This window comes from Piliocolobus tephrosceles, chromosome 14 (assembly GCF_002776525.5).
Source record: "Piliocolobus tephrosceles isolate RC106 chromosome 14, ASM277652v3, whole genome shotgun sequence".
In the NCBI taxonomy this organism is placed as follows: domain Eukaryota; kingdom Metazoa; phylum Chordata; class Mammalia; order Primates; family Cercopithecidae; genus Piliocolobus; species Piliocolobus tephrosceles.
The window spans coordinates 14,046,811-14,063,993 of NC_045447.1; the positions used below are offsets into that span (position 1 = coordinate 14,046,811).

The 17,183-nt window shown below is 43.9% G+C and overlaps 1 protein-coding gene across 2 annotated transcripts in view; it reads left to right on the plus strand.

Annotated features, from left to right (window-relative positions):
• NR6A1 (nuclear receptor subfamily 6 group A member 1) overlaps positions 1–17,183 on the plus strand; it is a 260,459-nt gene that overhangs the window by 233,458 nt on the left and 9,818 nt on the right. The window contains exons 4-7 of one of the 2 annotated variants that reach the window (XM_023217166.1): positions 4,160–4,215; positions 7,818–7,972; positions 9,635–9,862; positions 11,824–12,078. In XM_023217166.1, the coding sequence (XP_023072934.1) occupies positions 4,160–4,215; positions 7,818–7,972; positions 9,635–9,862; positions 11,824–12,078 (694 nt within the window). The remainder of the gene's footprint in view (positions 1–4,159; positions 4,216–7,817; positions 7,973–9,634; positions 9,863–11,823; positions 12,079–17,183) is intronic. The other variant, XM_023217167.1, reaches the window with a different exon arrangement.

Genomic DNA, 17,183 nt, shown 5'->3' on the forward strand with positions numbered 1-17,183 from the left:
CTTATTTCTAAGAATCACAGTACTATTATCCAAATCCGGAAATTTAACATGACACAATACTATCTTACTAGCAGATCTTACTCAGTTTTTGCCATTCATCCCAGTGTCCTTTATAGCAATTTCATTTTTTCTGATCTAGAAGCCAATTCAGGAAATCACATTACATTTAGTTTTTATGTCTTTTCAGTCTCTTTTAATCTGAAATAGTTCCTCAGTCTTTCTTTGTCTTTATTAACATTGTCGATTTTGAAGCCAATAGGTCATGTATTCATGTATTTTGTAGAATATCCCTTAATTTGGGCTTGTCAGTTTCCTCACAATTACATGCAGGTTATGCATTTTTCAAAAGAATGCCATAGAAATGATGTTGTGTCCTTCTTAGTCCATAATATCAAGAGCACATGATGTAAGTGTATACCCATTATTGGTGATATTAACTTGAATCACTTGGTTGTTATGATGTCACTTAGGGAAGGTAGTGTTGCCAGATTTTTCCACTTTAAGTTTCTTTCTGAGTACAGGGAACATACTAAGAGACAGAACTATGTAAAACAGAATAGTGTGTTCAAAGACTAACAAATAGTTCTCTATATGTAGGGTGTACCGTTAGGGTATAGCGTTAGGGTATCGCGTTAGGGCATAGCATTTATGCCAGAGATGAGAGTGAGGGGTCCCAGCAGAACCAGATGATAGATGGTCTTGAATGCCATCCATGTTCAGGAGCTTAGATTTGGCCCATGGTGAGGAACTTAGATTTGGCCCATGGACCAAAGGCACCACCAACAGGTTTTGAGTGGAACTTTGATGTAGTTAGCTTTGTTATTTATGGTTTCTGGGTTCTGTTGACTGCCTAGGCCCAAACAAATGAAGAATGGTAGGCATATGAGTTCCAAAGCAGAAAAAGTATTTGTGGTGCCTTCTGAGAAGATAGAAGCGTCATGGCTAGGGCCATTCTCTTTCTTAGACTTAGATAAGAGTTACAGCAGAACCATTCCTGTAATACTACACACAGGAGCCATTTGTTCTTTTTAATCAAATCACTGCCAGATAGACTTTAACCCTGCTGAAAAACGTGTTAATTCAGTGTGGCATCTAGGAACAAACACAGCTTTAGAATCAGAAGATCTAAATGGAAACTCCAGCTCTGTCAGTTTTTCTCTGAGTAACCTTGAGCAAATCTCTTTACCTCTCTGAGCTCTGTTTTCTCATCTCAAAAATGTGTGGGAGAATAATACACCTTCCACGGTGGTTGTAAGGATCAAATGAGATAACATACATATGTGCAAGAACATTATAAGCTTGAAAATATGCTCCAAGTTTTTGTTTTTAACAGAGGCACTGTGGCACATTGTATTGATTTCCACACTTTCAGGCGGTTTCGTGGCATCTTGACCGATTTTATCATCTCTAAATGGGCACTGCTTTTTATATTAGTCTTTCAATAACTTTTAAAAATCAAAGTTCAGTTTTAAAGGCAATTTTTTACCACCTCAGTGAGTTGCACATCAGAATAAATGTATAATTTAAGAATAATTAATACTTAATAAATAATAATGTAAATAATAATTAGTAATTAAGAATGTATAATTAAGAGTTTATGCATCACCTGAAAGTATCTTATGTTTCTCCACTAGGATGCATACAGAGTAGTAGTAGAAAGAAGTCTGGTCTTAGAGTCTGATAGCTTGGGTTCCAACCCTGATTCTGCTCTTTAGTTTCTGTCTCTTCCAGCAAAATGCTTCATTTCTGTGAGCCTTAGATCCATCTCTTCAATGGGAGTGATACTAATACTTTACTCATGAGTTATTTTACCTCAGAGAATAGTATGTAATACATAGTAGATTTCTATCATTTCTTATTCTGGGTGGGGTCGAGGAAGAAGATGAACTTTTTTTTTGAGATGGCGTTTTGCTCTTATTGCCCAGGCTGGAGTGCAGTGGCACCATCTCGGCTCACCACAACCTCCACCTCCCGGGTTCAAGCTATTCTCCTGCCTCAGCCTCCCGAGTAGCTGGGATTACAGGCATGTGCCACCACCATGCCCGGCTGATTTTGAATTTTTAGTAGAAATGTGGTTTCTCCATGTTGGTCAGGCTGATCTCAAACTCCCAATCTCAAGTGATCTGCCCTCTTAGCCTCCCAAAGTGCTGGGATTACAAGTGTGATCCACTGCGCTGGGCCGATGAGCTTTTGAATTTCAGAACAAGAGATTGGCAAGATGTAAATATTTAAGACATATGGCCCTTTAAATGAAAAGTAAAGTATGTTGCATTATTTTCACACCTCCAGGACAGTAAAAATGAGATAACAGCTGAACTATTAATATATTTGTTGTTGTATTCCAGTGACAGATCTTTGTTCTCTACCTGTGAACTGAAATAAAGACATGTGAGATGTTATTATTGGAAATAGAAATATCCAAAGACTGTCATTGACCATGGAATAGCAGAGAAGTAATTGTAAGGATTTTAGGCCTTGAAATTAAATGGAAAGAGACCTCCCAGCCAACAAGCAGCATACATCTAGCTCTAACATAGGCTATGTATATTTCTTACTCTAAATTCATAACAGCTTTTTATAGTGCAGACTGACCATGTTGCCTCCACTTAGCAGATGAAAATATTAAGATTCTAGCAAAGTTGAGAATAAAACCTTGGATTTTTAACTCAAAGAGGCTAGGGAGAGGGAAGCATTAGTTACTAAGTGCTTACTTTACATGCCAGGCCCTAGGGTTGGTGTTTTAGCCATACCGTTTTATATAATGTAACATAAAACAAGTACTAATATTCCCTCTTTTCATTTCAGTAAACTAAAATCCCGAGAGGCAAAGAAACTTGTTCATAATTATACAGACCAGGAAGAAACAGGATTTGGACCCTAACTTACTTCTGAATTTCCTGTCAGCCTTTTAGTTACCTCAGAAACAGGGTTATACTTGGAGCTCCCACCTTTTGAGGCAATCAGTGCCTGCCTCAGGAACTTTCTAGATTCCTTATGTTAATTTTTTAAAGTGGCAGGTATATCCTAGTAAGGCCTGCTGTTACATAATGTCATTAGCTTAACTTCTGTCATTGTTAACATTAACCCCTTTCAAGCTACCCTCCACAGTGGCTGTCACAAAGATTTTTTTAAAATCCCAATATGACCGCAGTGCCCCCCTACATTCCTTCTTGTCCTCAAGCTCCTTAGCTAAAGTTATACCCTACTCTGGCATTCAAGGCTCTTTATGATCTAAGCCCAATTGGCCTTTCTACCCTTATCTCATGCTACCCTTCCCCCACGTAGGCCACCTTCCCCCCATGCTTTAGCCAGATTAAGCCACTTGGAAGTTTCCAGAAAGAAGAGCTCATTTTTACCTTCAGCTTGCTTTTTTGTACACTGTTCGCTCAATCTGGAGCACTCTTTTCCTAGCTGCCTAAATCCCACTTAACCTTTAATACTCAGTTCAGAAGTTTTCTTTTCCAGAAAGGATTGCCTAATACCGTGGTCCTACTATAATTGCAAATCAGGGGTTCTTCTCTATGCCCCCGTGTTAAGTGTTCCATAAACAGTGATGATAATATTAGTAGTAGTTGTTATTCTTAGTCAGGAGATACTAGTTAAAGGATGCTTTTTATACTTAGAAAATGCTCAGTAATCTCCTTCAACTACACAGGTGCTCTACTGACTGCCTGTGCAGGGAGAAACCATTGAGGTCAAAATTCTGATTAAAAAAAAAAAAAAAAAAAAAAAAAAAAACCTGTTCTGATTCTACAAATCAAACCTAAACGTAGGCTGGGAATAAAAACTGTTTTATTTAAAAATGGAAATACCCTGTGCCTCCCCTAGAATTTGTCAAAACCTTAAGATGCATCATCCTGGCGGGATATTTGTAACTGAAGGACTGGTAAACAGTACTATCACCTTTTTTAAACGTATTGAATGTATACAGTGTGTGTAATAGGTACAGAATGCCTTGGGGGCCCCAAAATATTGCTGCCTATGAAGGAACCTGGAATAATAGAAAGAAGTGTGTGCTTTGGGTCCAGAAGGACCTGTGTTTTAATCTTGGATTCACTAATTACTGTCTTATGCTTTTGGCCAAGTAAATTCTCTTTTTGTGCTAAGAGTTATATGAGTGTGCTTCTGACTGCCTTTCTTGACTTATGTTTCCTTTCAGCTATCAGAGAAGATGGCATGCCTGGAGGCCGGAATAAGAGCATTGGGCCAGTCCAGGTGAGTTCTAGACCTCAATCCCTGTGGTCCATCCTGGAAGTCCAGGGCTCCAGCTGTTCCTGAAACTGCTCACCTTGATTCTTTCATCTGCTGCTGAGGAGAGCCATCTTTGTTTTCATTTCTGTAAAAGTGCTTTTACAGCCTGGATGTGAAAGTGCTTTGAAAATCTTAAATATGTAAGTTAATGATTAAAGCTCTTCTTGTGATCCCTCAGCCTTTTCTAAGGATTTCACAGACAGTGAACCCAGTTATGGTTCTGAACCATGCAGAGGATTTTTTTTATCAATCCTTAAGGTTATAGATAAGTAAGCCTGGCAGAAATGAGCAGGACTACTTTGCTGTTCGTTTCATCTAAAAAATGTACCAGCAGGGTATTATTGTCTTATTGTAGAGTAGGAATGATAATACCCCCATTCAGTCCCACAAACATTTACTGAGTTCCTACTCTTCCAGGCCCTATACTGTGAACTCAGTGTAATGGGAGAGACAGATAGGTAGACAGACATCATAGTAAGGTGAGAGGTAACAGAGGATGCTCAGGGACTACAGAGGGAGGGGCATCTATTCTCCTTGGGCTAGAATAGCCGTGGTTGGGGACTAGAGACACTCAAGAAAATAGACTGTGAAAAGACCCAAAGATGAATCTTTATGACAAGGAGTTAGTTCAGTTAGGCTGGAACATTGGGCACATGTAGTAGAGTGGCAGAAGATAAGGCAGATTCCTTGAATTTGGAATCAGTTCATTAGGGAGTGGCCTTCAACTGTCTTTGACTATAGCTCCTTAGGAAAAGTCTTTGTGGGACCAGCCTACACCACTTGTTCTTACTCATTGTTCTTACTTGCCAGCAGAAGAGCTTCATGAGGGTAGAAAATTGGATGTATTTCTGCCCATCAGGTGAATCCCTTGGCACACTAGTAGGCAGAGAGCATGCCTTAGGAATTACTAGTGGCCAGGAGCAGTGGCACACGCCTGTAATCCCAGCACTTTGGGTGGCTGAGGCAGGAAGATTGCTTGAGGCCAGGAGTTCAAGACCAGCCTGGGCGACATAGCAAGACAGACCCTGTCTCTACCAAAATAAAATAAAAATGTAAAAAACTATTATTGTTACTGGTATGAGCCAAGAGGCAACCACTAAAAGGTTTTGCATTTTAGAAAGATCATTCTAGCAGGTAGAAATGGTTTGTGAGGAGTGAGGTGAGGATGAGTGAAACTGAGGGAGAAAGAAAGCAGTTAGAAGGTTTTTACAGAAGTACAGGTGAGAGATACAGATAATAGTTAAAGCAGAGCAATGGCAGTGCAGATTGAGGGGAGATAATAGACTCAAGAGATATTTACTGGGTAAATTTATGGGATTTAGCCAGTTAAATGTGAGGGAATGAAAGAAAGGTGTTCAGAGTTGTCTTAAGACATACACTGATGATGTTTGGAGGATTTCCTGTCACATGAGCACAGCATACATTCAGTCAGGCTGTGTGACCCCCAACTCTGCTGTATTTATTCTTTTTTTCTAGAACATTTTTATTCTCGTTTTTCAAGTCAAATATATGTCTTATAAATTCTTTTTGTTTTTTGGTCTGGACTAATAGCTGCTCTTTTTTATTATGGCAGAAGTAAAAACCATATAACATGAAATCTACCTTTTAAACAAAATTTTAATCATATAGTACAGTGTTGTTAACTATATGCACACTCTGATACAGCAAATCTTTAGAACTTTTTCATCTTACGTGACGGAAACGCTGTACCCATTAGACAGCAGTTCCTCATTTTCCTCTCCCTTTGCCCATGGCAGCCACCATTCTACTTTCTGCTTATAAGAGTTTGACTACTTTAGATACCTCATAAAGTGGAATCATGCAGTATTTGTGCTTCTGTGACTAGTTTATTTCACTTCGTGTAATGTCATCATGGTTTATCCTTGGTATAGCTTATAATGACTTCCTTCTTTTTTAAGGTGTTTTATGTATATATCACATTTTCGTATGCATTTCTCTGTCATCGGACACTTACATTATATTCACTTCTTGACTATTTTGAATAATGCTGCAGTGAACGTGGGAGTGCAGATATCTCTTCACAATCCTGACTTCAGCTCTTTTGGATAAATACCCGTAGATGGGATTGCTGGATCCTATGGTGGTTCTATTTTTACCTTCTTTGGGAACCTCCATGCTGTTTTCCATAGTGGTTGCACCATTTTACATTCCCACTAGCAGTGCACAAGGTTTCCATTTCTTCACGTCCTTGCCAGCACTTGTTATTTTCTGGACTGTTTTTGTTTGTTTGTTTTTGGGTTTTTTTTGTTGTTGTTGTTGTCGTCTTTTGCATGTAACAGACATCCTAACAGGTGTGAGTTAATATCTTCAAGTTTTGATTTGTATTTTCCTGATGATAAGTGATGTTGAGCATCTTTTTATATACCTATTGGTCATATGTCTTCTTTGGAAAAATGTCTGCTCAAGTTTCTTGTTCATTTTTCAATGTGTTTTGTTTTGTTTTTTTTTCTGTTACTGAGTTACGGGAGTTCCTTGTATATTGTGGATGTTGACCCCTTATCAAATGTATGGTAATATATTCTCCCATTTCATAGGGTATCTTTTTACCCTGTTGATTGTTTCCTTTGTTGCACAGAAGCTTTTTAGTTTAATGTAGTCACGCTTGGCTGTTTTTGTTCTGTTGTCTGTACTTTTGGTGTTGTATCCAAGAAATCACTGCCAAGACCAGTTTTATGAAGATTTTCCCCTGTGTTTTCTCCAAGGAGTTTTATAGTTTTAGGTCTTATATTTAAATATTTAATCTATTTTGAGGTTGACTTCTGTGAACGGTATAAGGGTACGACGTCTTTTAGGGGGTGGGGGCGGGGCACGTGGATGTAGTTTTCCCAGCACTATTTGTTGAAGAGAGTATCCAAAATGTGGTGGTAGAAAGCCTCACAAAGGACATGACATTTGGGGTTTTTTTGTTTGGTTTTGTTTGGTCTTCTTTTGAGACAGGGTCTTGCTCTGCCACCCAGGCTGGGGTGGGTTAGTGCGATCATGGCTCACTAGAGCCTCAGTCTTCTGAGCTTAGGCCAGAATCTCCTGCCTCAGTCTCTTGAGTAACTAGGACTACAGGCATGCACCACCAGGCCCAACTAATTTTTCTATTTTTTGTAGAGATGGGTTTCACCATGTTGCCCAGCTGGTCTTGAACTCCTGGAACTCCCAAAGTTTTGGGATTACAGGCATGAGACACCATGCCTGGCAAGAGGTGACATTTGAATTGAATCTTAAAGGACAAGTAGGAGATTGTCATTGAGGAGTGGTGTTTCAGGGTTAGGAAAGAATAGCCTCAAGGACAAAAAGGAGTTGAAAGAACCTCGAGGCTTCATGGCTTGAGAGTAGTATAAATGAGTAGGAGGAAGGCCACGAAGGGCCATGGTGCCAGGAGGAAGGAAGGCACGCCGTCCTAAGATTAGTGAGAGGCCCGGAGTATGGGGATCGAGGAGAGGGAACCTAGGTTTCTGGGAAATACTATGAGATTTAAATAAGCTCTCAGTCCTGAAGAAAGAACAGAGAGTGTCTTGAGCACCCATCTAACAAGTCTCAATTCCTTGTCAAAGATATCAGAAGAAGAAATCGAAAGGATCATGTCTGGGCAGGAGTTTGAGGAAGAGGCCAATCACTGGAGCAACCATGGTGATAGTGACCACAGTTCCCCTGGGAACAGGGCTTCGGAGAGCAACCAGCCCTCGCCAGGCTCCACACTGTCCTCCAGGTGAGCTTTAAGGCAAACCCATGATCATCATCTAGGGATCCCCCACCAAGGGGAGACCCACAGAAAACCTCTGGCTGAGTATCCCTGCCAGGCTGTCTCAGCCATTGTACTGTTGCTCCCTCAGACTCTTGGAGTAGGGGTCAGGATGATTGAAAACAGTGTTTCCCAGCCCCTTTTATGCTAAAGACCTTGAAAATGTCAGTGGTCTCTTCTGCAGACTGATAAAGTGCTGTAGCTTCTATCCATGCCCATGTATTCTTCACCTAACAGAATAACATTTTTAATGTAGCCATTTTCTCTCGTTTATTTTATCACTGAAATAAACCTTTTTGACAGTTTTGAATTAAACTATAATTTCTCTGCCTCACAAGAGTCAATGTTTTTCACTTTATAAATTTTAAGAAACATTGAAGGCTTTTTAAGCCAGTCAAATTTGCTGCTATCAGAGAATACAAACTTAGAAACATATCTTTAGTTAGTTGTCAAGTGTGAAATAGAGCCTTCAGCTATTAGGGAAGATTTCCTTTCCCCAGAAACCTTTCTTATAGGATACAGACTGACAAAGTTCTTCTGCAAAGGCCAGATAGTAAATATTTTCAGCTTTCTGGGCCTAATGGTTTGGAGCTCAGTTTCTCCATTCTGCCTTTGTAGTGTGAAAACAACCATGGCCATGGACAGTATGTGAACCAGTGAGCATGGCTGTGTTCCAAAATAGGCAGTGGGCTGGATTTAGCTTGCAAACCAAAGTTTGCCAGCCCCAATTATAGGCGATACATTTAGGCAAAAGCTGGAGGATTTTTTTTTTCTTAAGAGATGCCCGGCATGGTGGCTCACACCTGTATTCCCAGCACTTTGGGAGGTCAAGGTGGGTAGATTGCTTAAGTCCAGGAGTTCAAGACCAGCCTGGGCAACATGGCAAGACTCTTTTTTTTTTTTTTAATTAAATACTTTTTATAAAAAAAGAGATGAAGTCTTGCTATGTTGCCCAGGCTTGTCTCAAATTCCTAGCCTTAAGTGATCCTCCCACTCAGCCTCCCAAGTAGCTGAAACTGTAGTTGCACACCACTGTGGCTGGCTTAGATTTTTTTTTTTCTTTTAATTTGTTGACAGAGTGGTTAGCTTTCTGCAAGAAAGAAAAGGAGGCAAAAATCTACCTTTCTCTTCATATTTAATTAAAGCCTTTATCCCATTCAGGGGTCCCTTAGTTTGTTCCTTCCTTGGACTATTTAGGGGGTTGTTGCTGCATGCCAGGTTCCTTGCTAGATGCTGGATTTGTTTTGTAGCCTAGCCAGGCACTTAGCCTGTCTGTGCCTTAGTTTTCCTAGCAGTAATATATATACCCAGTTTGTCATTTGTTAAAAAACTGTCCAGACCTGGTACCTATACAAAGAATTCATTCAACCAATATTTATTCATTACCTATTCTGCCGTGCACTTGGTGTCCAGTGGTGACTCTGACATTCATATACCCATAGAGTCTTTGTCTCACAGATGGGAATCTAGTAGGAGAGACATGAATTTAACTATTAATTATGCCCCCTGGCTTGATGAAGACCCAGACCTCATGGCCAAAGAATACCTAAAGTCACCTTCTGGCTCACTTCCTTTGAGTAATTACTAGACTTGCCATGGCTCTGTTTGACGCAAGACTTTTCTCTCCAGTAGGTCTGTGGAACTAAATGGATTCATGGCATTCAGGGAACAGTACATGGGAATGTCTGTGCCTCCACATTACCAATACATACCGCACCTTTTTAGCTATTCTGGCCACTCACCGCTTCTGCCCCCACAAGCTCGCAGCCTGGATCCCCAGTCATACAGTCTGATTCACCAGCTGTTATCAGCCGAGGACCTGGAGCCACTGGGCACGCCCATGTTGATCGAAGATGGGTGAGTGAGCTCCGCCCTTTTTGGCCCCTTGCAGTCTCAAAGTGTCCTGACCCCACACCCACTCGCGTCCCTGGCTGCTATACCCGTGGCTTCAGAATGAGTTGGGTGGATAATGACTCAAGCGTCAGGGGACAAATCTGTGCTAATCTTTGAAACCAGTGATCCCTTATTTTTTCCTTAAGCATCATTTCTCATAGAGTTGAGGTTACTTTCCAGTTCCTGTGGAATTGAGATAGAAGGGCCTTTGTTTCTGCTTGGGCCTAGGTAAGCCAGGTCCTGGCATGGGTCGGAGCACTTCCATGATAGAGATGAGCAATAATTCTGGGGATAGTCATATATCAAACATAGGCTCCTTCACAAAGCCCTAGCTGGTTGTAGCCTGTCTGCACCCCTCACCAGCATCCCCATGGCTAGCCTGGTGGCACGTGACCACTTTAGGTGCAGGCTCGAATGGGTGGAAGGAGTATTCTTCCAGTCTTTAGTCAGCCGTATGTGAGGCGATGATAGTTCAGCCTTCGGGCCCACCCATTGCTGCATCCATTACTCCTTTGGCCTAGAGCATAAGCGAATGTGTGTTACCAAGCTTAGACCTCCAAGGAACATACCCTGAGATTTCTTAAGCTAGGCTCCAGTTTCAGAAGAGGAGATTAAAATATCTACCCACAAGGAGGTCACACAAACCCTTTATAAATCTGGATGTAGGAAGCCGGGCATGGTGGCTCATGCCTGTAATCCTAGCACTTCCAGAGGCCTAGGTGGGCAGATCACAAGGTCACAAGTTCCAGACGAGCCTGGCCAACATGATGAAACCCCGTGTGTACTAAAAATACAAAAATTAGCTGGGTGTGGTGGCGCGTGCCTGTAATCCCAGCTACTCAGGAAGCTGAGGCAGGAGAATTGCTTGAACCCAGAGGTGGAACTTGCAGTGAGCCAAGATTGCGCCACTGCACTCCAGTTCTGGGCAGCAGAGCGAAATTCCGTCTCAAAAAAAAAAAAAAAAAAATTTAGATGTAGGAGTGTGAGGAAAAGTCTTGGCAAGGGACCTTGAGAGGAAGAAAGCTGAAACTCTTGGGTCTGTGGGTCTGTGGTCTCAAAGGCCCCTTTTATTCCAGCTTTAGCTTGAAGGAAAGGCTGAGCAATGCTGGTTCCTGAACTCACCACCAGGGGGTGGAGTGAGAGCAGAAAAAGCTTCTGAACTTGTTCTGTTCTCTTCAGCCATCTGGATGTGAGGCTTATTTTTGTCCAGTTCCTTTGTTGGGTGGGCATCAGATCCACCCCATTAGAGTTCCATTGTCAGAACTTGAACAGGAGTGACTGGGATTTTCTCTAAGACATGGAACATTAGAGGACACCAACAATAAAAGTCATATTCCCTGACAATTGGACACATTTCTCCTTTTTTTTTTTTTTTTTTTTTAAGACAGTCTTGCTCTGTCGCCCAGGCTGGAGTGCAGTGGCGCGATCTTGGCTCACTGCAACCTCTGCCTTTCAGGTTCAAGTGATTCTCCTGCCTCAGCCTCCCGAGTAGTTGGGATTACAGGCATGTGCCACCACACCCGGCTAAATTTTGTGTTTTTAGTAGAGATGGGGTTTCACCATGTTGGCCAGGCTAGTCTCGAACTCCTGACCTCAAGTGATCTACCTGCCTTTCTTGGCCTCCCAAAGTGCTGGGATTACAGGCATGAGCCATTGCACCCAGCCAATTGCACACATTTCTAAGTCTCCTTTCCCCTCAGCAGCCTTTCCTCACCAGACCTACCTCTCCAGCCCTGAGCTTGCTGTGCGCCTCAGCCCTCCCCCTTTATCAGAAAATCACACTGAATGGAACTGGAGACCCGTGGGCATGGAGCAAGGAGCCCATTGCCAGGGTCCCTTTGTGCCCTTGGGACTACCTTTTCTCTGTACCCTCATCCTCACCCTCTGACCAATGGAAGTGATTTTCCCCTGTCCCTGCCCCTCAGATACGCTGTGACACAGGCAGAACTGTTTGCCCTGCTTTGCCGCCTGGCCGACGAGCTGCTCTTTAGGCAGATTGCCTGGATCAAGAAACTGCCTTTCTTCTGCGAGCTCTCAATCAAGGATTACACGTGCCTCTTGAGCTCTACATGGCAGGAGCTAATCCTGCTGTCCTCCCTCACCGTTTACAGCAAGCAGATCTTTGGGGAACTGGCTGATGTCACTGCCAAGTACTCACCCTCCGATGAAGAATTACACAGGTGAGGGCTCCTGGCTGGGGAGGAAATATCAAACAACCAAACCATTGTCATCTCTGTAAGGCAGAGTTGCCTGGCCCTTCAGAGGATAGAGGATAGGTACTACACCACATAGGCCTGGATTTGAATCCTCACTCTGCCACTCATTAGATTTGTGACCTTAGCCAAGTCTCTGATCCTCAGGTTCTGAACTGGTAAAATGGAGTGATAGGCCGGGCGCGGTGGGTCAAGCCTGTAATCCCAGCACTTTGGGAGGCCGAGACAGGTGGATCACGAGGTCAGGAGATCGAGACCATCCTGGCTAACACGGTGAAACCCCATCTCTGCTAAAAAATACAAAAAACTAGCCAGGCGAGGTGGCAGGCGCCTTTAGTCCCAGCTACTCGGGAGGCTGAGGCAGGAGAATGGCGTGAACCTGGGAGGCGGAGCTTGCAGTGAGCTGAGATCCGGCCACTGCACTCCAGCCTGGGCGACAGAGCGAGACTCCGTCTCAAAAAAAAAAAAAAAAAAAAATGGAATGATAACAGAATTTCCCCAGTAAGATGGTTGTTAAGAATAAATTTTATGTATTCAAGCTTAGCAGAATGCTAAGCTGTAGTTTTTTAAAAAATTATTTTTTGAGACAGAGTCTCACTCTGGCACCCAGGCTGGAGTATAGTGGCACGATCTTGACTCACTGCAACCTCTGCCTCCCTGGTTCAAGTGATTCTCCTGCCTAAGCCTCCCAAGTAGTTGGGATTACAGGCGCCTGCCACTGCACCTGGCTAATTTTTGTATTTTTAGTAGAGACGGGGTTTCACCATGTTGGCCAGGCTGGTCTTAAACTGCTGACCTCAAGTGACCAACCCGCCATAGCCTCTCAAAGTGCTGGGATTACAAGCATGAGCCACCACACCCAGCTGATCTTTATTATACTTGGATTACTGAGATAACGCATCCAGGAAAAACAAAAATCTAAATTCTGCCTACAAGGCAAGAGGGGCTCTGAACTGGAATTTACAATCCAGGAAAGAGACTTAGGGGTCATTTTGGTACCTATAGTGTGCCAGGCACTAGGCTAGATTTGTTTTTTTGAGACAGTGTCTCTGTCACCCAGGCTGGAGGGCAGTGGCACAATCTTGGCTCACTGTAAGCTCCGCCTCCCAGGTTCATGCCATTCTCCCGCCTCAGCCTCCTGAGTAACTGGGACTACAGGCACCCGCCACCACGCCCGGCTAATTTTTTGTGTATTTAGTAGAGATGGAGTTTCACCGTGTTAGCCAGGATGGTCTCTATCTCCTAACCTTATGATCCACCTGCCTCGGCCTCCCAAAGTGCTGGGATTACAGGTGTGAGCCACCGCTCCCGGCTTAGGCTAGATATTTTTAATTGTCTTCTTTCTTTCTCACAGCCTCCAGCCTTATAGGTGGTGGTGTGCCTATTTTATAGATGAGAAAACTGAAGTTCAGAAAGAGACTTCCCCATAAGGGTTTGGGATTTGAATCCAGAGCCTTAGATTTGAGCATATGCCTGCCAGGCTGAAAAGCTTAGGTTCTTTGACTCCATATGAGACGTGGTGAGATGTTGAAAGCATAGGACTAGAAGACTGAGCTGTTCTCTTTGTCATTTTCTGGCATAAAATTTTATCCCAGCTGGCCAGTATCCTTATAACCTCCTTGTCCAGAGTGGGTAGTCTCCCTGCTGTTCTGGGGCCTGTCCAAGCACACTTTTTACTCATTTACTTTGCAGACCTGGAGCACAGGGTGACCATATTTTCCGACCCCTAAAATCAAGACAAATGATCTGCTGAGATGACTTTCTGCCTTGTTAATTAATCCATATGAAAAGTCTTATAGCCAGGCATGTGGCTCACACCTGCACATCCCAGCGCTTTGAGAGGCCAAGGCAGGCGGATCATCTGGGGTTGGGAGTTTGAGACCAGCATGACTGACATGGAGAAACCCCATCTCTACAAAAATTAGCCAGGCGTGGTGGCGCATGCCTGTAATCCCAGCTAATCGGGAGGCTGAGGCAGGAGAATTGCTTGAACTTGGGAGGTGGAAGTTGCAGTGAGCCGATATTGCGCCATTGCATTCCAGCCTGGGCAACAAGAGCGAAACTCCATCTGAAAAAAAAAAGTCTTGGCCGGGCGCGGTAGCTCAAGCCTGTAATCCCAGCACTTTGGGAGGCCGAGACGGGTGGATCACGAGGTCAGGAGATTGAGACCATCCTGGCTAACACGGTGAAACCCCGTCTCTACTAAAAAATACAAAAAACTAGCCAGGCGAGGTGGCGGGTGCCTGTAGTCCCAGCTACTGGGGAGGCTGAGGCAGGAGAATGGCGTAAACCCGGGAGGCGGAGCTTGCAGTGAGCTGAGATCCGGCCACTGCACTCCAGCCTGGGCGACAGAGCGAGACTCCATCTCAAGAAAAAAAAAGTATTATAATGCTTAATTTGTATTTAAATAGACATTTCAATAAATGACCTTTATTGGCTAGTTCAAAATACTGGAAGTCATGGGATTCCAGGGCACCAAGAAGGAGAAAAGAAAAGGTGCCCCTGGCTGGGCGCGGTGGCTCATGCCTATAATGCCAGCACTTTGGGAGGCCGAGGTGGGCGGATCACGAGGTCAGGAGATCGAGACCATCCTGGCTAACACGGTGAAACCCCATCTCTACTAAAAATACAAAAAGTAGCCGGAGGCCGGGCGCGGTGGCTCAAGCCTGTAATCCCAGCACTTTGGGAGGCCGAGACGGGCGGATCACGAGGTCAGGAGATCGAGACCATCCTGGCTAACACAGTGAAAGCCCGTCTCTACTAAAAAAATACAAAAAAACTAGCCGGGCGAGGTGGCGGGCGCCTGTAGTCCCAGCCACTCGGGAGGCTGAGGCAGGAGAATGGCGTAAACCTGGGAGGTGGAGCTTGTAGGGAGCTGAGAACCGGCCACTGCACTCCAGCCCGGGCGACAGAGCGAGACTCCGTCTCAAAAAAAAAAAAAAAAAAATTAGCCGGGCGTGGTGGCAGGCACATGTAGTCCCAGCTACTTTGGAGGCTGAGACAGGAGAATGGTGTGAACCCGGGTAGGCAGAGCTTGCAGTGAGCCGAGTTCGTGCCACTGCACTTCAGCCTGGGTGACAGAACAAGACTCTGTTTCAAAAAAAAAAAAAAGGTCCCCCTATCCATGAAAGCTAGAGAGGGGAAAGTAGCAGCCCTTACACTTTTCTTCACAGAACTGGGGGGTCCATCTCCCCCTGCCACCCAGTTGTGGCATAAAGACAAACCAAGGCTCAAGCAGAGAACAGTGCTCCGAGACCTACAAGGGCCCTTTGCACAGCTAAGGGAGGGGGGATTCAGCTTGCTGACTCTCTGTACTTGTTTTCTAATATTTCCTTATTAATGATGCTTACTGGCTTCAGGGTGATCTATAAATGACAGAGTTTTGAACCCAGTTGACACTCTGTCTGGTAAACAGAGCTATCTGATTTTGCAGTTGACCTAACCCCTTGTCCAGAGCCTCTAATTCATTGTTTCCATCAAATTCCTGTCTCCTGCTGCATAACTCTGCTCCATAGGGGTGTTTGGATAGCAGTCAGTCTGCTCTGATGCTGCCAGGGTTTGCAGAGCTGGCCCAAGGAGCCCAGCCTCTCTGGGTGCCTGGAATCTACCAGTTCAGCCTGGGACTACAGGATCAGCCTTTGGACTCCACTCCTGAGTAATGGGTTTGCCTAGGCCCTCTACAGGCAGGCAGGGGTCACTGGCAGTACAGGGTTTTCTTTGGTTTTGAGCTTCGTAAGGCATCCCACCTCACTGTAGCCAGGCCCTTAAGCCCCAAGACCAAGGCAAAAGTCAGTAACAGCAGTAGTGAGGAAACTTCCTTCCTTGGTAGGAATTTTTCTAATCAAGGAGGATCTAAAGCTGTACGGTCCACTATGGTAGCCACTAGCCTCATGTAGCTTTTAAAATGTAAATTTATTAAAAATAGAAATTTAGTTCTCATTTGCACCAGCCACATTTCAAGTGCTCAGTAGCCAGGTGGCTAGTGGCTACTAGTATAAATAAAGATCATTTTTATCATCACATAAAGTTTTATTGAACGTTGCTGTCTTTAGAATGTGTGTTGCTGCTGAGCTGTCAAGTGGGTTCTGAGAATAGGAAATGGATTTGTTGTTTGGACTCTACTGTGGAATCCATCGATGGAAAAATAACAGTTAAACTTCAACACGTTAGTTCTGATTCCATGGCCATTTACTGAGTATCGTGTGTTTTGTGGGGAGGAAGCTGGGATCACAGGTGCTGCAGACATGGTTTCTGACTCAGAGTCCATATCCTTCATTTAGGGGACTGGGAGGCAAAAAGAAGCAGATACAACGTACAGTGCAGGGTTGTGTTGGTGGAGATGACAGGGCATCTGAAGAGAACTGTACAAGCATAGACCGAGGAGTGAGTTCGCAAGGTCAGGGAAAACTTAAGAGAGGAACAGACATTTGAGCTGCACCTTGAAGTGGGTATTTCTAGGTACATTGTAGAGAACAGGAAGGTGCGAGATAACACAAAGTCCTAGAAGTTAGAGATCCTGGATGGTTGCTATGTGCAGGGAATCAAAAACAATTCTGTGGATTTAGGGTATAAAGAGAATATCTAAGACAGAGAAATGAGGGGAGAATTGACTAGAGAGAAAGATACAGGCAAGGCAGGCCATGGAGGTGCTCAGATGTCAATCTAAGTAATTTGAGATTTGTTGTGTAAATAGTATTAAGTCTTGGGAAGTTTTTAAGTGGAGGAATTACACAGGTTGCATTTTAGAAAGATTTCTGTGGCAGTAAAGTTCAGGATGGATTGGCGTGGACAAGACTGGAACATGGTGGCTGGGTAGGAAGGAGGCTGTTCCATAGCCCAGGTAAAAGAGAACAAGACCTGGACAAAGCAGCAGTGACTGTGGAGACAGAGAGGGGAGCACAAAGCCAAGAGATGTCAAGGAGATAAAGTCAGTGGGACTTCAGTGAGTGGAAAATGTCGGGGATGACTGCTGAGTTTTTGGACTAGCCAGGCAGGTGGGCACCAATTTTCTTAGCCAGGATGAAGGAGCGGGGAAGAACAGGATGGGAGATGAGTAATGAGTTTGGTTTGGG